Source organism: Carica papaya, chromosome 4, assembly GCF_054855325.1.
Source record: "Carica papaya isolate Zhongbai chromosome 4, ASM5485532v1, whole genome shotgun sequence".
NCBI lineage: Eukaryota > Viridiplantae > Streptophyta > Magnoliopsida > Brassicales > Caricaceae > Carica > Carica papaya.
This window is the reverse complement of record NC_142312.1, coordinates 9312968-9339000: the sequence shown is the minus strand read 5'-3', so window position 1 is coordinate 9339000 and position 26033 is coordinate 9312968. Positions and strand designations below refer to the sequence as shown.

Below are 26033 nucleotides of genomic sequence, written 5' to 3'. Positions count from 1 at the left end.
AGAAAGAAAAAATATGCTAGGGCTATTTTTTTTGTTTTTGTCACATATTTTTTGGTTCGTTTCAATTTCGATTGTAAAATTTTCGTTATAGAGGAGGAGGAGGGTGAGATCAAAAGCCACATACGAATAGTAATCAAAATTTCAACTCAATCTTTTTATATGGAAAAACAATTTTCTTATTGAATTAACACTAAAAATTTGATAAGGAAGAAGAGTGGAGAACCTACTTTTTACATGGCAAGGAAAAAGCAACCAACCCTCCTCACAATGACCACTACTCGAGATCAATCCCAAAACCAAAATTATCTTTTCTTGGGGGCGCATCAGATTTTTAATTCCGAACCCAAAAAACCCTAATGTTAAGACTTATTTTCTTGCGTACTCAACTTTGTCTGTCCATGGTTATAAAAGCAACTAAATGAAACAGGGTGTTTGATGAAAGAGAAGTTCCTTTTCAAGGGGGCTTCTGATTTTCAAGCCGTAAACTTTTGACATATCAAGTGTTTGATGTGATTACACCACCATCAAATTAACACGAACATAATTTTTCCACATATACAGTGTTTCTTTCCATGAGGAGAGAGTTAATGATTACCAAGGAAATTTCTACACACGCTACATATATATAATTTGTCCACACACACGTATCTATGTATGTATATATATATATATATATAGAGAGAGAGAGAGAGAGAATAATAACAAAAGAATTCTCCAACTCAGATGATGTTACAAAGTTGATAGAACAGGCAATGGTAGTAATTAATTTACACACATAATTTAACAGCTCAATAACAAAATGCACATGAAACCCAGAATATATTTATATATATAAACCATAGAGAAGGATGCAATGAAACAAAAAAAAAAATTAAGGAAAAAGATAAGATTGGAGATGAATGAGGAAGAACTAGAAGAAGAAGAAAAAGAAACTTTAAGCCCTGGTCTTGAAAGGAATGGCCCTGATGACTATCTGGTGGTAGACTGCAGCAAGAGCAGCTCCAATGAAGGGTCCAACCCAGAAGATCCACTGCAAAATTTAACAAAAAATAAATAAATTTGTTATGGAACTAAGAAAAAAATAGAGAGGGAAAATCAGAAAAAAAAAAATGGTGACGGAGTTTACATGGTCATCCCATGCATGATCAGTGTTGAAGATGATAGCAGCACCCAAACTCCTGGCTGGGTTAATGCCAGTTCCTGTGATGGGGATGGTGGCCAGGTGAACCAAAAACACTGCAAACCCAATTGGAAGAGGAGCCAAAATCTGCCATAAATAGACACAAAACCAAACCAGAAAAATCGTTAATTGGATCATTATCATCAAGCTAAAAAACTCATATGAAAAAATGGTAAATTAGAAAAAGAAAATTCAAGGTTAAGACAGAAACTTACAGGAACATGAGAGTCTCTGGCGTTTCTCTTTGCATCGGTTGCAGAGAAAACAGTGTAGACAAGGACAAAGGTGCCTACAATCTCAGCACCCAACCCATCACCCTTGGTGTAGCCATGGTTAACCACGTTGGCTCCACCACCTAACCTCTGGTATGGACCTGGTTGGAATCCCTTCACCACACCAGCACCACAGATCGCACCCAGACACTGCATGATCATGTAGAAGACAGCCCTGGTCAGGGACAGCTTCCGTGCCAGCAGTAAACCAAAAGTCACAGCTGGGTTGATGTGCCCACCTGTTACCAACACCACATAATACCAGATCCACTAAATAAAATTGCATTAAGAAATTTAAGCAACCTCCAGTACAAATATACAACTGATCAAAGATTTGAAGAAAAAAAAAAACCAACTTCAAACTCAAAACAACTAAAACAGAGTAAACCTGATCTGAGAATTTTACATGCCCTTAAAAGTTTTTAAGGATATACTAAATAAGTTAGTAAAAATGGTTAGAGAAAGATACTACCTAAAATAGTTCAAATTCAAAACAAATCACTAAAAAACTTCAGGAAGATTAAACCCATGAAACAGATCTGAGAATCCGAGATATCCATATAAGATTTTACAAGGAAATTTGTGAAGAAAAAGGTTAGAGAGAGATACTAACCAGAAATACCGGCAGTACAGTAGACAAGAGCAAAGATCATGCCACCAAAGGCCCAAGCAATTCCTTGAATACCAACAGAAGCACACATGGAATCAGATCTTTTGACACCCATGACAGTCAGGATAGTGATGTAGAGGAACAAGAAGGTAGCAATGAACTCTGCAATTCCAGCTCTGTAGAAAGACCATGACTTGAGCTCTCCGGGCTCAAACAGCGGTGCAGGTGGTGGCTCCTTGTAATCCTTATCTGTCTGAGCTGCTGTCCCTATGGGCTGCCTCTCTGAGAACTTGTTTGCTCCCAGCTTAACATCCTCTTCTTTCCCCTCCATTTTCACCCTCAACAAAGCAAGATTCTTTCTCTGGAGTTTTAAGCTACTGGACTACCAAGAATGAAGCAAGGCAGAGCAGAGAAAGTTGAGTTGAAGGACAAAGTGAGGATAAGGGTGCTTTTATAGATGGGTTTAGGTGCATTTTTATAAATATAATTAACACAGATAATGTTGCAGTAATAATTATATTCTTTCAATTAATTTTAGAAGGATTGTTCTTATCAATTATTTATTATTCTTTTAAAATAAGAGGATTGGAGTTTGTCTCTCTGTATATATTCTTGTTATAGTATTTATAATTAAACATATATTATTCTGAAAACTTAACAGGATGTGGAAATATATATATATTTTTAAAAAAAAAAAGAAAAGAAAAGGATGATTCTGGAAACAAAAGAAGGTGATGAGAATGAATGAGAGAGGTTTCATGGTTGTTCTTATCCAGTACAGGGTGGTGGGGGGGTGTCTTGTTTCATTTCTTTTGATTAGCTGTTATGGGCCATCTGATCATTTAACCTAATCAAGATTATTGAATAATTAGACAGAAAAAGCTTGTAATTCAAGTGGTCCATTCTTGCTCTGTTATGTGCTAGTCAATGGGACAAAGAGCTTTTTGCTTTTACAACCAAACATGGCCTTCAACTGCAAACGTGGTTTCTCAGCTCATGGGTTTTGTGGTTTAACATTTTTTTGCAGGGTGTTTCTTCTTCGTTTATTTATTTATTTATTTTAAAATATATAAAAAATGGAAAAATACAATGTATACTTTTTTCAAGTCTATATTTATTTTAATTAAATATATGAAATTCTATTTAAACTATAAAAAATGAAACTAATTTAATATTGTCTATGCAATTATATATAACTCAGTTTTTATCATTTCGAACTAAAATTTATTTATTTTAGATAAAATAACTATTAATTTATAAATAAATTTTTTTAAAAAAATTCTAAATGTGTTAAGAATTAGTTGTAAAATAATATAAAGTTATAATAAATTATTATAAGTGAAATTTAAGAGCTTAAGTTTCATAAATTTATGAATTTTGACTTTTAGATGAATTTTAGGTCATAAAAATAAATAAAATGGTATAACAATAAATTATTTGGTACAACATTTAGCTATTAACAAAAAATGGGAGTTAATCAATAAAATTTATAAAGTAACACATTTGTTAAACTATTAATAAAAATATGATATCGCATCTACTTTACAAAATTAAAAACATAATATAATATATGCGTAGTAATTCTTGTTAGTTCTAATATGGTAAACTAATTGAATGATTAAATTGTAATAGTCAAATGTTAAAAATATTTTATAGTAAAAAAAATTAAAAACTAAAATAGAAAATACATTAAAAAAAATTAGACTTCGAATTTCTATATATATATATACATGTTAGTGTTGACTTATGCTAAATTAATATAAAAATTACTAAAATTAACAATCTTACTATCGAAATACATGCTTAAAATGAATCCCTAACTCAAATTAACACAAATTAGGTTACTTTATTTCTATTAATGTCAAGTTTAATTTGGTGGAAAGTCCAAATATCCTCATGAACTCTTAAAAATCTTTAAAAAGCCTCCATACAAAATTTATGTTGATTTAGATTTTTCTAATCATAAAAGTAAATTAGATTTAGAAGTTTTGATCATATTCTAATACATTCATATTTCGAATTATAAATATTATATTACTTGAAAGTTATTATTTCAATTAATTTATCTGCATGTAGTTGATGATGTTTGGATTCCAACTTTATCTATTTTTTCTCCCCGTATTACAAGAATTCTCTTTTTATAAGGGCAAAAGGTTTTCTTACTATAGGGATTAATTATTCATAAAATATTTTTTTAGTACATGATCTGTTTCCTACACACACGACTAAAGAGATTACTTGGTTATAGTATGACATCTGGCACGCAAGAGTCTTAGTGCTTAAAATACACCTCTTATAAGGAGTAACACTAAATAATCTACCTATAGGTTGATCTTAAAGTAAATATTTATCCCACGCTCTCTTTTTACATTTACCTACTAAATTTACTTTGGAAATCCTCATACTACATAGACACCATATAGGATAGTGACTTATCCTCACTAACAACTTCCCACATATGTTTTATACTAACATTTTTTTTGAAATTATAATTACTGGTTATGGAATTTATAGGATTGCTACAGTTTATATTTCAACATGGAATATACAAATTATAGAGGTATCTGCATATAATATTAAGGCATGACTTTTTTTTTTTTTTTTTACTAATACAACAATAGTCTACCTATTCATAACAAGCAAAATTATTTAAGATATCTTATCATATGTTTTAGTTATGATGAAACTACTTTATTTACGGTAGAATCAACAAAAATATGCAAGCATCTACATAAATCACATGCAATATATCACAACACACAAGTTACCTATCTTTATTTTAAAATGCATATTCATGTAAAGAGTATATATAAATATAAAAAAATGATGAAAGTCTAAAGAAAATAATCAAGATTACTTATGTAGTAAACTACTTTTTTATTTTTTATTTTTTATGTTGTACTACAATCCATAGATATGGTACCAACATCAATCTATGTTAGCTTTAAACAAAATCATGGAATACAATGAACACAGGTGTCAAGAAGACGTTTATTCAAAATGAAAAACTGAAATTTTATAATATGAAGATTTTTACGAACAAGCTTATATATAGTTTGATTTGATTAAGACTAATTCGTATTCTATTAACGGACCCTCGTTATTTTTTATTATATATATACGAAATTTAAATATTAAATCTTCATATGTAAAATGTGTATGTTGTGGGTCTGGTTAAACTTAGTAACTAATAGTCTACTTTATAAATTCTTCTAATTGGTCTAGTATGCCAAATCTTATACGAAACATATTCAATAAACTTACATATTTATTTTGTTAAAAGAAAAAGAGATACAAATTTTCCATTCATCTATTAGCAAACTCTAAGGAGTCAAATCATTTTTCTCAGCATAATTGTTTGGACGGTTGCGATTTGTTTGGTAGCCGGAAGGAGTATCTGTAAAATATTTGGCAGGGGGTAGAATAGTCATTTTACAGAAACTACATTTAAAACGCTCGCCCAACGAGGTTCTAACGGCAAAGGAAATTTGGGCCACAACAAAAACAACGGCGGAAATTTGACCGTTGAGTGACCGTTAGGAAAGTTAATGCGTTGAATGAGCTGATGGGGCAACGGCTACATGCGGGATAATGGCAGTGTGAAATTACCTTTTTGGCCCTTAGCTTCTTTGGGTTTTCGTAATTTGCCATCCTCAACCTTTTTGATTTGGGTGAAAATGGAAATAAAAACTAGCTTAAGTTTTTTTTACCACTAGTAAAACCGACACTGGTACTTTCTTTAGCTTTCTATCGATTGTGGGGTATTCCTTGATCTTATGCGTAAACTTAGTTTATTGAAAAAATGGAATGGTATTGTGGGGACCTCATGGTGGGGCCTCCTAATCTTTGGAAATTTTTTAACTTTGTGAAAAAGAAAGGAGCAATCATGCTATACAACTCATACTCAACCCCCACTGTGACCTGCACCACCACATGTAAGTTTAGCCCCACCAACCCTAATTGTGGGGTCCCTTGCCAACCATCTGTGACATTGAAATCAACCACCCACAACAATACAAATCATCAAATTATAATCATGTCAAACCGTCCAGACCTCTACGATGGAGCCACGTGGCGGAATCATGATAGATGTCAGTGCCTGTATTTTTCTACTTTGTACCGTCAACATAGCGGCTGTCACACCGACCAGCCGGCAGTGCAGCCAGTAGCTCTCGCATAGCCTCAAATTTTTTCAATAAGAGACGTGTGTTGCCAAAACAAAAAAAAAAAAAAATTTAAATATTTGTCACGATTTATTTATTTATGGGTAGAATCGAATAATTAAATGCTAATTAAGTTCATTTTTTGTTGGATAATAGTTTATTAAGCCACTTTGAGTTATAATCATAATGACATTAAACGTCTTAATCCTCAAATTAAGAACCTCTAAACTTGCAAATTGCGATAATTACGTAATAGAGAGCCTCTATCGGATAGAAGAGTTCTCTGTCTTTTGAATACATTTCTTCTTCTTTTGTTTTTGTTTTTTTTTTTGTTTTAAATGATTTAAACTCTCGTGTTCCATACAAATACAATTTTTAAGGAGGAGTAGATGATGCAGATATATATTGTACTTATTTATGTATAGTGGGTTCACTGTATATGAGATCACGGGAGCTTGGAATTTGTAGGTTTGCTGGAAAATTAATTGATAGGGTCAATCATGAAATTAACAAGGTAGAAAATGCAGTATTCTCTCTTTCTCAATTATTGAAAAACATTTGGAAAACAATATATATATATATATAGGTATGTTATATGTGTGATCGTGATTTATATAATCTATTGTTCGTTTAGAATTAGATGAACTTATAATCTATTGTTAGTAAAATTTTGATTAAAATCATGTAAAACTTCTATTTAAAGTAAAGTTATTTATCAAAATTCAGCTAAAATTCTAGTAGAACTAAAATTGACAAGTAACAATTGTGTTATTGTCTTGTTAAGCATTTTATATACAACAATCTATTGATTGTCTAATTACAATTTATCAAGATTAAAATTTTCTTTTTTTAAAAAATGTGATTTTAGTTATATTAGAATTATTATATTGATTGTACTGTATTAATTAGATTTATTCCCTCGTTTACTTAGTATTTAGTTTATTGTACTAAGAATTATACAAAAGCAATGTCTTTTTGCAATATATATATATATTTCAAACATTTATGATTTGGATGTGAATAAGTCGAATTACTTATGTTTTAGTTTTAGTCTGGTAATGAACTTTCTGTCCAAAAATTATAAAAGATGTTCCATTTAAAAATATTCTTATTATTGCTTCAACTCATATTTTTTTTTAAAAAGTGGATTCTTCTACTCTATTAGTCCTAAATAAATTAAATACATTTAATAAGATACGAAAGTTTCTTATTCCACAACAACACATAGAACACCTTTTCACTCTTTCATATACTAAAATATTTTATTCGGAAAAGAAAATATTTCATACTTAATGGATTCAAGTCCATATTCATCTTTACAGCCAGTTAATTAGTTTATTCAATTACGACTCTTGTGTATAAAGAGCATGTTTGATTCATTCTTTTTCATAGTTTCTTACTTAGTATCTGAGCCTCATAGAATTCTCTTTTTCTCTCTTGGGTTGACACATTTCGTGGTGTCTTCTATTGTTGGTAGCTGCAGTGTCAAAAATGATTTATAAATCATTCTTCAAGTTTCCGACACCACCAAAAGCTATTGCCCTGTCATTCTTCAACTTTGCAGTCAATTTTTTGAAATTCCACTTCTAAGTACAAGTTTTGTCATTTTTCTTTCGCAACATTTTTGTGCTTATTGATCATACTTGCATCATGGATTTTCTTCCAACATATTTGAAAGCCAATCTATGTTATATTTGATCAATCAAATTATGCTATGTGGGATTCAAGAGATGTGTAGTTTCCCCAAAGGTAGAATTTTATGCTGCATTGTGATTGGTGACATCGAAAACCCACAAAAAAGAAAAGATGAAGGTGAAGAAAAGTTAACTGAATGATTGAGAAATGGGAGGACAAGAACCATTAGATTTTGACTTGATCTCACAATACTCGTACCAATGTTATCAAATTGAAAATTTGTCAGATTCTATACTGCAAAAGAGGTATGGGATTTTCTGCAATCTAGTTATTCCATCTCTGATAATATTCCTCAATTTTACTTGTATCATCAACATCATCACATGCAACAACCACCTGAACAAACCATTCATACATATATTTTTGAGCTACAAGTTTCGTGGGATCAGTTGTCTGTTTGTGATCCAATATGGCTTGACATAAAAGCTACTAAAATGTTTGCTGATCTTTGTGATCGCCAACATGTTTGGCATTTGCTTATGATGGGTTTGAGTCTATTAAGAGTTTTATATTCCATCACAGCCCTCTTTCTAAATTTGATATTGCGATTAAAGAGTTGATTTATGAGGAGACTCGTCTAGATATTATTCCAGTTGAACAAAGATGTGGTTCTTGCTACTCAGGTATCCTCTAAACATACTCTTGTTGTTCAGACATCATCTAATTCTGTCACTCAGAACTCATCTAGATTTTATTTTTCCAAAAAAAACTACTGTAACTACTGCAAAAAGTATGACTATGTGATCTCTAAGTGTTATCAATTACAGTCTCAGCAATCTTCTGCACCCTTCTCGTACATCAGCAGCTACCACTACTGAGTCGTCTTCTAAAAGCACCCTTAAATTCTCCATAAAAGGTATTAAGCTCTTTTACAACAACTATAACCAAAATCTAATAAATCTACCTGTCAAGTCCCATCTGTCACATCAAGTATTTCTTTTTCATGGTTCCTGATTCTGACTGTTACAAACATATGATATCTGATTTTCTGTCTTTACATGGAAAACACGCCCTATAATTACACCAATTATTCATACTGCAGATAATTCAACTATGCATGTTCAAGTTATAGGAATAATTAACACCCAAAACTCTCTCTTTCTAATGTCTTTCTTGTTTTGAAAGTTTACTTAAACCTTTTATCTATTGTGGCATACTCATTTGGATCACCTTTTAGGTTCTAGATTAGGGTCTTTAATTTCTAGTGGCTGTTTGTGTCATTTAAAACCAGAAAATATTGATTATATCTCAAGTCAGCATTTCAAATGCCATGCTTTGTCATTCTCTAATAGTGATACAATTTCTTCTACTCCTTTTGACTTGATTCACTCTGACATTTGAGAAACTGCACCTCATGCTGCTATGGGTGGTTCATGTTACTTGGTGATTTTTTTATGATTATTCCAAATTTTCATGGATTTATAGGATGCAAAATAGATCTGAGTTGTCTTCTATATATGTAAGATTTTAAAGTATGATTGACATTCAATTTTCATGTAAAATTAAAATATTTTGCACTGATAATGCCTTGAATATAAAGAAACTACTATCACCCAATTTTTATTCCAAAATGGAACAATTATTCAAAGATATTTTTTGTAACGCTCCATTTTGTTTTTTCTTTTCACGTTGGATGTAATTAACAAAGCAACCAATTCCATAACTAATCGGTCATGCACAAGGAAACCCTATCACAATCCCTTATTCAATGATCAAGATAAACCTACAATCATGTACAAGTCATCGCACACAATACAACCATACTCAATATCTATGCTACCATCAATTTTATACATTCCATTCGGTCAAAAGAAACTAGAATCTTTATCCTGTTACTCTACACACTAGGTTCGGAAGCCAACAATTTCGATCCAGACTCCGTCCCTACATCATCTGTAAAAGGAAAAGAGTGGGTTTATTTAACCCAATACAGTAAAACTCAAAATACAGGTGTGAAATGCAACAATATAAATCACATGCCTCTACCAACAGTTCACTACTGAACCCCAGTTTCTCCCCTCCTGTACCTACAATCCCCCTACCCAAGGTTTTCGATCCCCGACGGCACCCCAGGCGTGCCAGTGATACCATCCACCGCCAAGGTCGGCGGCCATTAACCACCTATCGACCTCTATTGGGCCACACACGCACACTATTTTTCATTTATTTCCATCACCAACATCGGTGACCATCACTCCTCTATCGACCCCTATCGGGCCACGCACACACACTCTAATCATTCTCTCCCGTCACCACCATCGGCGACCATTAGCCATCTCTCAACCTATACCAGGCCATTCACATACACTCTGATCATTCTCTCCTGTCACCAATATCGGCGACCACTAACCATCTCTCGACTCATACCAGGCCACACACGCACACCATTTTCATTCACTTGCGTCACCAACATCGGCAACCATTAGCCATCTCTTGACTTATACCAGGCCACTCACACACACTCGAATCATTCTCTCCCGTCACTGATATCGGCGACCACTAACCATCTCTCGACCTATACCAGGCCACACACGTACACTATTTTCATTCACTTGCGTCACCAACGTCGGCGACCATCGTCCACCTATCGACCCCTATCGGGATACACACACACACACACTATTCATTCACTCCCACTGCCCCTCTTCGTCCACTACCTGCGACATGCCCTATGTGCCCCTACTCACGCCGTCTTTCCCCCGCCGCCTCGAACTCTACTCACGCGGCCCACACTTTTTCTCTCTTTTCTCCTCCCCGGTCCTACTCTCTCCCAAAGCTCCAGTTACCCCACTCCACTCCCTCAAGCACCTCACTCACCCCGCGGATCCTTCCCTTCCCCAATGTTCACTCACTGCCTCTCCCTATCTCTCTCTCGGATCACATCCTCCCGCCACAACATCTTTCTATCTCCTCCCGCGTTACTCACTCCACCCGTTCCCTCTCCCACAGCTCACTAACCTCACAACTCTTCCTCTCTCCGTTCGTGTTGCTCGCACAACCCGCTCACTCTCACACAGTTCACACACATCTTCCTCTCCTCCCCCGCGTTGCTCACACAGCACGTTCTCTCTCACACTGCTCATTAACCTCACACATCTTCCTCTCTCCTCCCCCGTTGCTCACACAACACGTTCCCTCTCACACTGCTCATTAACCTCACACATCTTCCTCTCTCCTCCCCTGTTGCTCACACAACACGTTCCCTCTCACACCACTCATTAACCTCACACATCTTCCTCTCTCCTCCCGCGTTGCTCACACAACACATTCCCTCTCACACCGCTCATTAACCTGACATATCTTCCTCTCTCCTCAAGCGTTGCTCACATAACCCGCTCCCTCTCACACAGTTCACGCACATTTTCCTCTCTTCCGATCTCCACTCACTCCGCACTCCTATCTCTCTCTCGGCCTTCGCCCGTACCGTCACCTTCTCTCTCTCTCCTCCCGCGATTCTCACGCAGCCAACTTCCTTCCGCCCGCCTTATTACACACACTCACCCTACACGGCCTCCTCCGTACACCGCTACTTCCGTAAGCTGTCACCACGCACGCCACACATCCAAACATTTCAAACTCAAATCAACATATGTATTTGAAATTTGTTACCGTACCTCCCATTTCCATCTCCCTTCTTTCGGCCGATCGCGCTATCACCGTCCGCGGTCTCCTCTTCTCTCCGGTCCGCTTCCTTTCTCTCTCCTTCTGGAACTTTCCGTCCTCTCCTCTTTCTCTTTCCCGCTCCCCTTCTTCATCCGTTCCTTTTTTCCTTTTTCTTTTCTTCTTTTTCTTTCTTCTTTCCTTCTTTCCCCCGCTCCCTATTTATATCACCCTAGTTTTTCCTCAAAACGACATCGTTTTTTCCCTTGCAGAACGACGTCGTTTCTCCCTTTTCAAAACGACGTCATTTTCTCCCCTCTGCAAAACGACGTCGTTTTCCCTTCTTTAAAACGGCGTCGTTTCCCTCCCTTTTTTTTTTCCTTTTCTTTTTCCCCAGTTATTACATTTTTCATGGAACTTCATATCAAAATGCCCATGCAGAACGAAAACACAGACATAATGTTCTAAATTTTTTTTTGAAGAAGCTGCACTACTGTTGTTTACATGATCAATCACATTCTATCTCCAATCACTAGTAGTATTTCTCCATATGAGTGTTTATATAATCATACTCCAAAACATCATGTGCTTAAGGTCTTTTGGTAGTGCTTGTTTTGTTTTCCTCTAGCCTCATGAATACACTAAATTAGAGCCAATCGCAAGATTATATTATTTTCTGGGATATAGCTTTGAACATAAGGGTCGTTGTTGGCATCCTCTTTCTAAACGTCTTTGAATTCCTCGTCATGGCATATTCTGGGAACATAAGATGTTCTCTACCTTCTTGTCCTTCCATATTGACAAAATTCTTAACCCTTTTTTTATTAATCCTAATGTCTCTTTTGTTCCTTCTGAAATTTTTGCAGATGGTAGCTCTATTAGTTTGAACCAACATACTGCTTCTACTGATGAATCTTCTCCAGCTGTGGAACCTATTCCTCTAGTTCCTTCCTCACCATTTGTTCATCTTCATATAAGTCACCCTTCCATTCTTTTACTTGATTATGTTTGCAACTCTGCCATTATCACTTATGACCTTGCACTCATTCTGGGCTGGTTCTGATCTTCTTTGGCAGATAGCTATAATGAAAGAACCTCAGGCTCTTACTAATACACCCTTGGGATCTGGTTGACATGCCTTTTAAGAAGTCTGTGATTAAATGTAAATAGATTTATGAAGTCAAGATTCACGCAGATGGTTCTATAGAATGGTATACAGCTTGACTTATTGCAAAGGGCTTCACAAGAATATGACACTACTTGTGAAGAAATTTTTGCTCTAGCAGCTTGTCTTACCTCTAATCGAAGCCTTATTGTTATTGCTGCTGTTAAATAATGGAAGTTGTTTCAGATGGATGTTAAAAATGTCTTTCTCAATGGGGAGCTATCTGAAGAAGTTCATATGACACCTGCCCCTCATTATGATCATCCACCTGATAAAGTTTGTTGCGTAAGGGAGGCTCTTCATGGCCTCAAACAAGTACCCCTAGCATGGTTTGCCAAGTTTAGGTCTATTATTTTAAATTGGATTTCAATCTAGTCCTCATGATCATGCATTGTTTATTCAAAAGACTACTCAGGGATGTACTTTGTTTCTTCTTGATGCAGATGACATGATTATTACTGGAGATGACTTAGGAGCGTTGATGACTTTAAATCTTTCTTTAGTCAACAATTTGACACAAAACATCTTGGACTTCTAAGTTTTTTTCTTGGATTTGAGATTTCATCTAATCAGTTTAGATATTATTTATCTAGTATGCTACTGATTTTGTTTCTCATGCAGGTTACAAATTCTAGGATGATGCATACTCCCATGGAATCTAATACTCTTCTTAGTGATGGCACTGTCTGTTGTCAATTAGTTGCCAGCCTCGTCTATCTTACTGTCATTTGACCAGACATTGCACATGTTGCCCACATTGTTAATTAGTTTATAACAGCTCCCTATACCACTTACTTCACTGTTGTTTTACATATTATTCGTTACGTAAAAGGGACAGAGGTATGATGGCCTTCACTTACCTAGACATTCGTCTTTTGACTTGCAAGTTCACTATGATGTTGATTGGGCTAGTCGTCCGATAAACCGACACTCCACTACTGGTTGTTGTTTCTTTTTTGATAATTCACTGATTTTCTGGCATTAGTAAAAAACAAGCAATTGTATCTCACTCTAGTACTAAAGCTGAATATCGAGCCCTTTCAGATATTGCATCTGAACTTCTCTAGTTGCATTGATCACTTCAAGATACTGAGAGTTTCACATTTTTCAGCTTCATCCTTTCATTTATGATAATCACAAGGCTGTGTAGATTGTCCCCAACAATGTCCTTCATGAATGTATTAAGTATATTGAGAATGACTGTCATTTTATTTGTTGTCATGTTCTTTAGGTGCCATTCAACTCATGCTTGTATTTTTTTTTTTTCCTCAGATCAGATTGCCGATATCTTCATTAAGGTTCACCCACCTGATCAGCTTCATGATCTAGTTCTCAAACTCCAGTTACCCGATCTTTTTCCACCTTGAGTTTGAGCAGTTGTTAGCATATCGTTTTTATTATATTAATTTTATTGTTAGAACATTCTAATGTTATATTGATTGTATTGATTAATTAGTTTTATTCTCTCCTACACTTAGACAGTAGTTTAGTATATTAAAAAGTCATACAATTAGCCATGTAATTAATTAGCTGCTTTACTTTGTCAGGACTCTTTTGTATAAATAGCTTGTATAATTCATAAACACACACATAACAAAAATATAAAGTTCAGTAACCACTAAGTCATGTTATTTATTTATTTATTTATTGAAAGAAAGCCACCTTAACAATTTATCAATAATTTATCACACCACCCATGCCAATTTCACAAGTGCCCGCGACCTCAGAGGCTAAATTTAGCATTAAAATCATAAATCAGAACATAAAATTGCAAATATATACATATGGACTCAAAACAGGAAGTTCTTAGAAGCAAGAGTAGATAATATGTATTTGCCTCGAGTCCAAGTTAAATTTTATATAATAAAAAGGAATATACTGCAATGTAATAAAAATTTGAATAAAAATCTTGAATTAGGATAAATATATTTGAACAAAAGGCAACGTTAATGATAAAATACACATGATTTTAAATGATAAAACAAGCCTTGATTCAACTAATTAGAGGGTATAAAGATTTTATACAACATTTTTCCAGACCATGATAGAGCTTGCTAGGCTGGTTCGTTTGTTTGCAACAATTAATGACAAGAACAAATACTTAACAAAGCTACAAAATGTTTGTTTATTTGTTTGCACAGTTAATGACAAGAACAAATACTTAAAAAAGCTACAAAATAATTATAAGTACCTTTCTATTTCTCCTCATTTAAGTCGTGGCTGTGTCGCAGTTGGATATGTCGGCAAGGTCTTCCTGGTTCTCCGCTGCTCCATAAAACCTTGAGATCACCCCTCTTCTTTCCCATAGTTAAGAAGGTTCCTACATCAACCAGTGAATCTTTGTGAGGCTGTTGTAAATGGGAGGAAATTTCTAAGGTGGATTGCCGGTAATGGTGGTTTGGTTTCTACCACTGTTAGACAGTTTATGTTTAACGAATCTAATTGTAATAGTATCCAAGTTGTGATAATTCTGTTCAGAACCAAATCACCTTAAAAATAAACCTGCAAATGGGACAGTGATTTTCAATAGCTTGCTATAAGAAAAAAAGATTACCAAGTGTGAACGGGACAATGTAAAGCAGTGCTGGTTGTCCATGCCCGTCCATTAAGTTTAGAGCCACATACGTAACGAGAAGACCTGTAACAGGAATGCAAAAGTACTTAAGGTACAGAAACCACTCCAATGAACCCTGACTGTAATCAACAGGAAAACACCTAGGGTTCTTTGTGTTGCTTAAACATTTTGTCTCTGTTAGCATGCCAATGCTTCCTAAATTCATGCATAATGTAAGAGAAAGGCAATCTGTTCTATCTTCTTACCTAGTCCATAAGCAAATATAGCCCACAGGAAGTATCCAGCTCGAAGAGTCTTATTTGCAAGCCAATCATACCTGCATGATGATGGTATTTAGGTTTCCTTTTTGACAGGTGACTCACTAATCTTTGAGCATTTACTGGAAGCATTACCACTGGACAATATGCTCTAGATAAGCGTGTCAAATTGTTAATGAAGTTATAGCATTCAAAACATTATGATTATGTCAGAAAATATGGAACCCCATAACTTAGTAAAATCCAATGACATTTTGAAGGCAATTAATTGTGGATCAGAGCATTTTGAACTTTAAAAAGAAGAAGAAAAAAAAAGCAAGAAAGAGAGCAATAGTCGTTGGAGAAAAGAATGTAACCTGATGAGATAGTATTACACATTCCGGACAACTATGCTCTCTAAGGGCCAAGTTATCAAAGTCTTGAAAAAACAAAAAAAGAACATAGGTTTTGAAAATCTCGCTACAGTAAGTATGCGGTAAATGATTTTATTTATGATAAACGAATTTATTTAAATTAAGAACTCCATTAGTTGTTTTCATTATTTTTACCAACCTGCATTTCTGTATCGGTGAGTAGCATAATATTATTACTAAACTAGTATAACTCACTCTCTCATTAACCATTTCAGATCAAAAGAACTAACATCCAAAACTCGATCCACAAGAGGGTTGCGAGTAAGATGCCCAGTTGTTTATTTTCTATTTATTTATTTGATTTTCGTTATTTTTTTTAAAATGATCATTCCCGTAACCCTATTGAGTAATCTGAATTATTGTGTAAGAAGTGTAAACCCTAACACCATGAATCACAAATCAAGTCGTGAGTTGACCAATTCTCACAACCAAATTAAGTTCAATATTGCTAAATCACAAATTTATTTTTGATTCAAGTTATGTCAATCACTCCGACAAAAAAAATTTAGTCTGACATGGTAAATTGAGGAAGAACAGTTATTATTAAGAAAAATATAATAAGGAAATAACTAAAAATAATTGTATGAAAAATCACAAACATTCCCATTCAAGTTTCATAAAGAAAATTCCTAAAAATTTCTATAAAAAGAATATATGCTAATAAAAACTCAAATAAATATTTTGGTTGTGGGCAGAATAACAGGACTTTATATGAAAGAAGCATTAATGGGAATGAAGCTTTCCTATAAAAAAGGATTTAAAAGCCTATACCTGAGAGAAAATGCTACAACAAGCCCTGGTAAAAGGATGTCCCCGAACCCTATAATGCTGTAACCACCCCAAGGGTCAAACATGCGTGGAATCTTCAATAGCATTGGAATACCGTCCTCTCCACTCCTATCACCACGAGCTACCTGCAAAAGAGATGTGAGCAATAAATTAAAACGCGTTTAAGTGTTGTATTAGTATGTTAGATAGATAAAAACAATCATGGTTAGTTACCACAATCATCACGCTTTCATCGAACAACTTCTTAGAAAGGAACACCCAAAAGATGTCGTACAAGAAGGCACAACTGAGAAGAACTGTACCTACCTGATTGAAATAATGAATGAAATCATTTCCAGAAGTATATCCAATGTTAGTGCCAACAAACACAATGATAAGTAACATTACAAGGAATAAAATAGCATAAAACAATCAACTGAGAAGAACTGTACCTACCTGATTGAAATAATGAATGAAATCATTTCCAGAAGTATATCCAATGTTAGTGCCAACAAACACAATGATAAGTAACTTTACAAGGAATAAAATAGCATAAAACAATAAAAGTATCCCAAAGAGAAGGAATTACCATTATATCTTTATAAAAGCACATAACAAGAAAACATGAGAACATACTAACAGTCAACTCAATGCGTACCCTTCAACAAATTATCAAGGATTCAGACAGAAATCTCAAAGTAATATTCACATGATCTTCAAGGATGAAAGTCCTCTTTACAGCAAGCTTGACATGGTATAGAAAACAGAGTTTGATAAGTTTAGCTGAAATTTTGTTCTTTAAAGTTTGAAAAACAACACTACTTCCAAAAGGACTAGAACTGTCGGTGGACCAAATTATCAAGCATTACAGATAAATCTATGATTAATATTTCCAAGCTATTCAAGAATGAAACTCCTCTTCTGAGCAACCTTGACATGGTTTACGAAATGTGGTTCAGTGAAGTTTAGTCGAAATCTTGTTCTTTGAAATTTGAAAAAAAAAAAAAAAACAATAGTATTTCCAAAAGGACTAGAGGTGGGAAGGAGAGAAAAGAGATATCATGACAAGAGAAAACATCATTTATTCTGGATGTGGATAGCACTTAGTAATTGTATTTGCATTCATCTTTGTTACATCTTTCATGCCTTTCCCTTTTGACTTCATATTTCCGGCACATCCTCCACCTAGCAACTAGCAATAAGAGCTTGGGGAATTCAATCTGTCATTATCATTGGCATCTTCCCAGATTAAAAGATAAAAAGAAGGAACTCCTAGAACAGCATTATGAGGGGCAAGCACAATTAGCAAACCCTAATAATGGCACTTTAAACTCATCTCATTCAATTCTCATGTGAAAATTTATAATATAAATTGAGAATTTGCATGGTCAAATTCTCATGCTCTCTGTGAATACCTGCTTAAATGGTCAAAACCACCTTCAAGGACACAGAAAAATGGGATTTCTTTAGTTGTGGAAAAGGGGCATGTCATGTAAATTTAGAAAAAGAATTGTAGAAAAGCATGTTATTTCCCAAATGACTACAAGAATAGATAATCTACAAATTAATCTATGCCACAGTGCATGCAATCAAGAAATCACCTTAAGATTGGGCACATGAACAATCTGCAGCACCGTGATAATAAGTGCAATTCCCTGATAAATGAAGAGATAAAAGGAAAGAGATCATTTATGATGACTTCACATTAAAAGCAAACCAACAAGAAGGATAATGAAATGAAAAGACTTGTTGTAGCCTTCTTATCAAATGAATGAATTACCAATAATATTTAGCTTCCCCAATAGACATGCCAAAAAGACGATTGTATTTATCTGAACACATGCATTCAGGAGTTTGGGCATAATTACAGTGAAGTCCACGAGTTTCTAAACTATCAATTTAGTCCTTTTGTTTATACACCATTAGAAAGATACTGAAAACACTTTAAAAAAAGTGCCTATGAGTGAACGTACAAACTTAGCAGAAGCATCATTCTTCAACAAAAAACATGACTGTTTGCTCAAACTTAGGTTGAAAAACTATAAGTAAACTAAACACAATAGAGAAAAGTGGTCATATGTAATACTACAGGTGATTTCTGATGGGATAACTATAGGATAAAATCTAAGGTAAATTCAAAGCACAATATAGATCATCATTAGTGAACGTTTAACAATAGGTTCATTATTTTTTTTCTTTCGGAAATAACAAGACGTGGATGATTTAATTGGAATTTGTTGTTAAAGTAAAGCTGATTGACTTGACTTAACGGTCATTTTTGAACTGGACTGAAGCGAAATAAGAATTCAACACCAGTGAAAGTTAAATTACTTTAAAAAGTTTATGAACTTTACTGTAGTTTATCCTATTATTTACCTTATTTATTTTCTGGCCACTAATATGTTGTAATTTGTTAAATTTGATACAGAGAAATGCTAATTACAAAGGGATCCATGCAAGAACTTCATCTTCAGATTATGTTGGCAATAATTACATAGCAGGAAAACTTCTTTGACATTAATAAAGCAGAGAAACTATTAAGAACATATGCTAATAGATCTTTTCAAAAAACTTCTTTCACATTAATAAAGCAGGGAAGCTATTAAGAATTTACGCTAATAGAAAATACTGTAATATTCTGGAAATAGTTAGCCTGGTGGTGGCAGAAATAACAATCATTCACTTAGATCATGTCCTTACTAGAATATCTTGACCTATCCAAGCAAAGGAAAGGTTGCGATAAATGGCCCAAACAGCAGCAAATGCAATGCAGAATGGAGAAACAGCCAAAGTAAGATATGAAAGAGCTCCAAAGAAAGGCACTTTAATGTATGACCGTCCGGAACGTTTGAACCACCTGAAATAGTATGTCTACATCAGACTTACATCTATAGGAATGACTGTGCAACCAGCCACGCTTAATATTACTTTTTTTAAAAAAAAATACAACCTAATATTACTTATTCATATGAGATGTTACTGTTTAGCTGCATATATTTATTTAACATAGAAACAATCTGAAATTTAACAAGTAAGCTACTACAAATTCATTAAAATTTAATGAAATGCTTGAAACATCTCCATACACTGAATAGAGAAACCTGTGGTACAAGACCACAAATAGAAACATGTAATAGCATATAAATTTCTGAATGCTTCCTTAAACTTAATGCAGATAAGCATGATGTATTTACATGAATCAGGGACTTCACCATCCATTTCCATTCAAATATGGCAAAATGGAAACATGCATAGTGGCCATTGCAGTAAACATTTAATTCACCCCAAAAACGTGGCATTTTATTATTCATAGATTTCTATATTCATCATTTTGTAATGTATCATATTTCTCTATAACAGTCTTCTCCTTGAAGCTCAATTTTTTATTTGGTGTATATGGTCAACCATCAAGTTCTCTTAATATTCTGTTTTTTACTGACTGATCTCCCTTTCAGGGTCCTATTTCCAAGAAGGAAAAGAAGTGATAAGAATGTAAAATTCTCCCTAGTTTTGGATCATAATATTCTCTCTGGGATCCGTTGAGCTCAGAACTGGAAGTATAATAACCAACTTAACACGAATTGTTGAATGGGTGAGAATGTCAACTAATTTCACTAGGAGATAAGATTGCATATTTTCAGTGGATTGAAAGGGAAGATCAAACTCTGGCCAACACACACTCAGGTACCAAAACTCAAGTTTTTGTTCTCAAAATGTTCATATGTCATCATTGAAATATTATCCTCTGCTAGATACTTGATGAAAGGCCACATTATTCTCATCAATCATCAATTCATTCAACAATCTTATCAGCCTTGCTTTTGTTCTTTAGTATCCTCAACATAAACTGAGTTAGTGCATGCTTGGCCACAGTCTTCTACTTGTTTTTTGCTAGATGGAAATAGAAACCTAGCCAAATGCCAAAAACAGAAGTATTTTTAGTTAAAAGAAGAATCTAGTTGTAACGATAAAATTAAAAACTGAAATAAATACTTAAAAAGAATACTTTTCAAATACAACTTATTTAAAACAATTGAATAATATTTTTAAAAAGTATATTAATTTTATGTTTCACTAATTAGCATTAATATTTTTAAAATAGAAATATATTAATAATTTCATATTTATTATAAATTATTTAAATAATTTAATTTGAAAAATTAAATCATACTTATTTCAAATTAATAGTTATATTGAATAAAAAGATAAGATAATTAAGCAATAATTTTTCAAAAATAATCTAATTATTAAAGAAATCATAAAAAAATATTTAAGTTATTTGAATAACTTTAACAATTAACTTTTTTATTATTATATATTTTTTTACCATTTCAACATTTATTCTTAATTTTACCACAAAAGAGAACCTTACATTTTATATAGACATCAATTCTTACAACAAGTTTAACCAAACACTATACTATTTTCACTGAATATCATTCCCACAGTACTTTTTAGTACCTCACAGTACAAGCACCAAGAAAGCCAGATAGATCCTTATTTGTACAACAATTTGGTTCAGTTTGCCCGAAGCCAAACTGTCTAAACATTAAGACTACACCATGGGTAGCAAAAGAGAAAATTACTACTTTAATGCATAAAAGAACCAACCTGGTGAAGAAAAAAATATTAGAGGACATAAATGGAGAATAATTTCTATGCGAAGATATCAAGGTTTTAGTTTACCCCCTTCTTCCATGCACCCTTCCAAGCCCTTTTATTCTTACCAAACGTGCACTAGCGTACACTTCTCAGCTCCTTCCACGGATTTTAAGCTTTTAATTAGAAGTTTATTATTCTGAAGGTTAGATACTCTTGCATAGCGATTCTATGACTTAAGACTGACATTTAACATGGGTAAATGAGTTTCAAAATATAAGACTTGTGAAGATTGGCGGATCTTATTTCATAATTCACAACTCAACAGCACTAAGTCTTTTGGCATCTTTAAGCCCATAAAACACCTATATGTGTCCATCTTCCTACACATATACTCTTGTGAATGTATATTCCTAAGATGAGCCTTGCAATTGCAGCCAGCTTGTTTACCATGTACACCTAAATGCCACATAACATAAGCACTTCCACCCTTCCAAGTACAGGCATGAGTTTATACAAACAGCTTAAAAGTGGGTACGTGATTAATTATGCATCTCAAAGAAAATTTTTAATTGTCTGCTGAAAGACAAATCTTGATAGGAAGCATTTGACTATACCTTGACAATAAAGCAACCAAGCAAGTTTGCAAACCCTGGACACAAGGAAGTTCCAAGTAAAAAATCCTATGATTATAATGCAGCTCAAAAATCGGCAGAGAAAAACTGAAATGATGTTCCTATGGCACACGAATAAGTATAACACATAAAGAGGAATGTGCATACAAAGCATGCATACATGCATACAATTTTAGATGCTAAAAAAGGACGAATACCTCTACACCACCTATGCAGAATAGAACAACTAGAAGCTCAACGAACCAAGATGACATTAGTTTGTAAAGTATAACCAAGAAGCACGAGGCAACAAAGACAAACAGAATTGCTGATGTTGTGTTGATATCTACAACACCACCAGCACCTAAAGCTCCGGTATTTGGAACTTCGTCCACATCATCCTGCAGAAGTGCAAATGAAATTGGAAATAAATAGGAGACCTTTTGCCAGAAATAAAAGACAAGAATTGCAGGAAAATAGTGGATTAAACCAGCTGATCTAGCACCAAAGGAGATGACCTTCAATAACTTGTCCTGCTCAACAGCTGCTTCTCGGGCGCTCCATGCAGACCAATAAGATGCACACACGATGGTCCCAACTGCTATTAACCATAAGAACACTTCGGCTGTGTCAACTAGTGGTCTGCGTGGAGAGTAAAGCTGCACTGAGACTGCAGAAAAAGCATTTTTTTTAAGAGCTACCCATAAAGGAATTACTTGCACAAGTGAATATGCCAGACATTGGATAGATGTCAGCTCTCAGATGTGCAAATGGAGTAACTAATAATCACAGCATGAAAAGCTTACCAGATGATCGATTCATTAGCATTTTTTCTAAACTTGCACCAGCATCTTGTGGGAGCATGACGGCAGGTATGTCTATGTCTAGATCGGTTTCATCAGGCTCACAAATCATTTTGTAAAGTTCTGCAGGAAGAAGAAACACATTTTTGAAACATAACTGATAGTAACAAAGTCTCAATAATTTGCTACATATTCAACATCTGAATTTATTAAACTACAGATGGTTTCATCAATCATAGGCATTAAACCACCTCTACTCCTGTATATTATAGCACAATAATCAAATAACATAATCAAATATAACGACTACCTTTCTGGTTATTTATGATGAGAACAGCTGAAGCACCAGCAGCCTCTGCATTGTTTGCCTTAGTTGTGAATTTGCAGTGACCTCGGTGTACCATAACGACATCTCCTGCAAGCTAACAAGTAAAAAACATATATTCTTTTTCTTTCAATAAACAGCTACTAAATTTTTACACTTTTGAAAACAATCTGTAAGTGTAATCTGCAAGGGATAACCTTATTTTTTGGTGGACTACAGCAGTCACGTGGATCTGAAAGAGTAAGGCGAGTACGGTTTGCATTTTTCTCCTTTGCAACTATGGCAGTACCAAATCTGGCGCCCACACCAACAAATTCAGCATCCTCTGTATCATTAACCCATGTTTGAACTTTCACCTATAGGAAGAAAACCATGATTGAATTGAAAAACAAAATACAACAAAGGTGTCATAACAAGAAAGAAGTTAGACCCAAATACAAGCCATATTTCTTAAACAAAACTAGGCCAATATTGTATATGCGCTCCTCATTAACATGAATCTAGAAACAAAATAAAAATAATCGGCCACAGAATTATGATTGAAAAGGATGCATTTTATGATTTTCAATTTCTACCGCTACCCCTACTGAAAACTTAACTACCAAAACGAGCATAATCAGTTATTACTACAAAACAGAAAAGGCACTAAGTTTCCCTTCCCCACGCCGCCCCCCGGGAAAAAAGTACTTACTGCATAAGATATCTCCAAAGGCGAAAACGCAGTGAAAAATAGAAATGTGTGAGAAATTAATGAAAAAGCAGACCGCACCTCTAATTAAAGACCGAAGTAAATATGAAGAGATTGAGAAAAATATATAATTCTACAGAAATTTAACTATAATGAACTGAATTTAGGTTGAGTATTCAGTAGCAAATTACCAACAAACGCGGTCAAATACACATTTGCCTAATTCTTTACCGCAAAAGCAGAAAGAAAAAAGAAAAACAAAAACATCAAACAGAAATTTACAATTCTTTCCACTGTTTACAGTCATAGAAACGTCACGAACGCAGGAAAAAAAACAAAACAAAAAACATAAGAAGTAAAAATGAAGCAAGAGCCAGTTGAAGAATCGGGAAGCAAGTGTAGAAGAATAAAGCTACCAAAACGAAGTCGTTCTCGCAGCCAGGCTTCTTGGGAGCTGAATCGTCGTCGTGGACGATGTCGCTAGGCGTAACGGGAGCAGAGAAAAAGAGCAGTGAAATCAAAGCTGATGCAAAGATTAGCAAACCGACTCCTCGCAAATCCATGGATTCTCCTTCTTCAGCTTGTGAAGTATTCCTCTCTTACTCTGCATCACAAATTTAATGCTCAATGCTTTATACCCGTATTTCGTCCTTAACTCCACACTTACTATTAACAACAGCTTTGATTAACTAATGAAAAGAAATAACCACCGAAAATGGAACTACCAGCAAACTGATCACATGGATTCACAGCTGAGATAAGCACACAGTTACAGTCGCCAATCACCATGGCCAAAAAGCTCCCCAAACAAAACGGCCCCGTTTGAGTCAGTGAAACGGTGCCCTGCCTCAGTCCTTTTAGAAATTATAATTTAAGAGTGTTTTGATTTTATTATAATTTCTAATTAATTAAATGAATAATGGAATCTTGGTGACAAAAAATTTAAGCTTTAAAAATTTTAATTATCTTTTCATCAAATTAAATTCTATATTTAAAAGTTATTTTAAACTTCTATCTACAATTAAACTTTTATTTAATATAAACCTTCTAATTTGTCTTATCTTTTCATCAAGTTAATTATTTATATATTTAAAAACTATATGACTTTTACTTATCAATCTTTTTTATCAAATTAATTAATTAATTTTATATATTTAAAATTCATCTTATATCTATTTGATATCAAATTTTTATATCAAAATTAAAATATTTTATTTTTTAAGTATAATATCAAATATACTTATAAAATGCTCCACGTCACATATAATTCTATAAAAAGAAAGGTAAATAAAGAAGCAAATCAAAGTTCATTTTATTAAACTAAATATATATATATATATATATATATATACTAGATTCATTACCTTAATAATTAGAAAGATTATTTTCTTTAGTTTTCGATTGCTTTAGCTCAAGATTGTTTATCTTTTCCTTCTCAATCAAGTATTAAATTTCATTTTTTGAGTGATGGTACTTGTCTATGTCATTATCTATCATATGTGAAAACTATATTATGCATTATGATCAAAATTTTTTGGGAAGAGGTTCAACAAATCATAGGTATACCACAAGATTATAGAAGTCCTTCCTTTATGAGTTTAGTCAGAACTTTATGTAAGAATTGACTCATCTTAGAACATTGAACAAATTGTTGAAGTTTTTGAGAGGATAGTGTTGTAATTTACTATTGATTGAGTATATTGCCTCTTAGAGCATCATAGATTAAGTCTTTTTTCAAAACGAACATTCTTTATTTGTATGATTTTATTTTTCTAATAAATCAGTAGTTAATTTTTTATGACACGTTACTTTTAAATATTAAAATATTATCGTTAGTTTTAGTGTTGTAGGAATACTACTCTAAGAAGCTGACAAATAATTTCTTTCTATCAATCTATAATAATTTTTTGTAGATTGAGGAAACAAACTTTTAGGACTTGACCTTAGTTTAATCTTGAAGCACTCACTATAGTGACTAACTACAATATATATTCATCAAAATTCTTGATTTCATTAAATTTAAGGAGATCTAGAATAGAAAATGAAACTAGCAACTTTCTTGCATTTATTAGGGCAAATATTTCATAGTCATGGATATTTTTAATGTCTTTCTCTTTCAACATCTTTTTGATCCTTTAAGTCAACTATTTTATTTTTCTAGTCTATTTCGTTTTGAGAAGGCTAAGTACTTTCTTTCAGGTTCTTATCAAAGTTGTATACTATAACGACCTCGGAATGTCTAAAGCAATAAATTATAACTTTAAGTGCGGAAGTAAAATAAATGGTTAAGGTTTACATGACTTACA

The 26033-nt window shown here is 33.7% G+C and overlaps 3 protein-coding genes across 9 annotated transcripts; 1 reads left to right on the top strand and 2 right to left on the bottom strand.

Annotated features, from left to right (window-relative positions):
* Positions 1-696: 696 nt before the first annotated feature.
* On the bottom strand, positions 697-2505 carry LOC110812748 (aquaporin PIP1-3). Its single transcript, XM_022039588.2, has 4 exons — positions 2066-2505; positions 1396-1691; positions 1127-1267; positions 697-1030 (listed from the first exon to the last, which is right to left on the bottom strand). Exons 1-4 carry the CDS (start codon positions 2391-2393, stop codon positions 935-937), a joined length of 861 nt encoding a protein of 286 aa, XP_021895280.1. The 5' UTR covers positions 2394-2505; the 3' UTR covers positions 697-934.
* A 4780-nt stretch (positions 2506-7285) lies between these two features.
* On the top strand, positions 7286-14140 carry LOC148266251 (uncharacterized). Of its 4 annotated transcripts, none has more exons than XR_015818400.1 (5): positions 7286-8165; positions 8443-8543; positions 8688-8776; positions 12387-13029; positions 13129-14140. XR_015818400.1 is itself a non-coding variant. In XM_088217779.1 (4 exons), exons 2-4 carry the CDS (start codon positions 8524-8526, stop codon positions 12581-12583), a joined length of 306 nt encoding a protein of 101 aa, XP_088073905.1. In that variant the 5' UTR covers positions 7286-8165; positions 8443-8523; the 3' UTR covers positions 12584-14140. The 4 variants fall into 4 exon arrangements, 2 of the variants coding, with proteins under 2 accessions (XP_088073905.1, XP_088073906.1); XR_015818399.1 differs by having other exon boundaries at positions 12387-13863; positions 13958-14140; XM_088217779.1 differs by having other exon boundaries at positions 12387-14140.
* SPPL2 (SIGNAL PEPTIDE PEPTIDASE-LIKE 2) lies at positions 9595-24605 on the bottom strand. 4 transcript variants are annotated; one of them, XM_022039586.2, is made up of 15 exons: positions 24144-24446; positions 23237-23395; positions 23025-23136; positions 22718-22837; positions 22430-22581; positions 22130-22312; positions 21915-21949; positions 19399-19555; positions 18300-18353; positions 16933-17025; positions 16702-16844; positions 15506-15576; positions 15240-15323; positions 14877-15005; positions 9595-9813 (listed from the first exon to the last, which is right to left on the bottom strand). In XM_022039586.2, the coding sequence occupies exons 1-14, from the start codon at positions 24288-24290 to the stop codon at positions 14881-14883; spliced, it is 1635 nt and encodes a 544-aa protein (XP_021895278.2). In that variant the 5' UTR covers positions 24291-24446; the 3' UTR covers positions 9595-9813; positions 14877-14880. The 4 variants fall into 4 exon arrangements, with proteins under 4 accessions (XP_021895278.2, XP_021895277.2, XP_088073903.1 ...); XM_022039585.2 differs by lacking the exon at positions 9595-9813 and adding an exon at positions 24453-24605 and having other exon boundaries at positions 14653-15005; positions 24144-24331; XM_088217777.1 differs by lacking the exon at positions 9595-9813 and having other exon boundaries at positions 14653-15005.
* Between the last annotated feature and the right edge of the window lie 1428 nt (positions 24606-26033).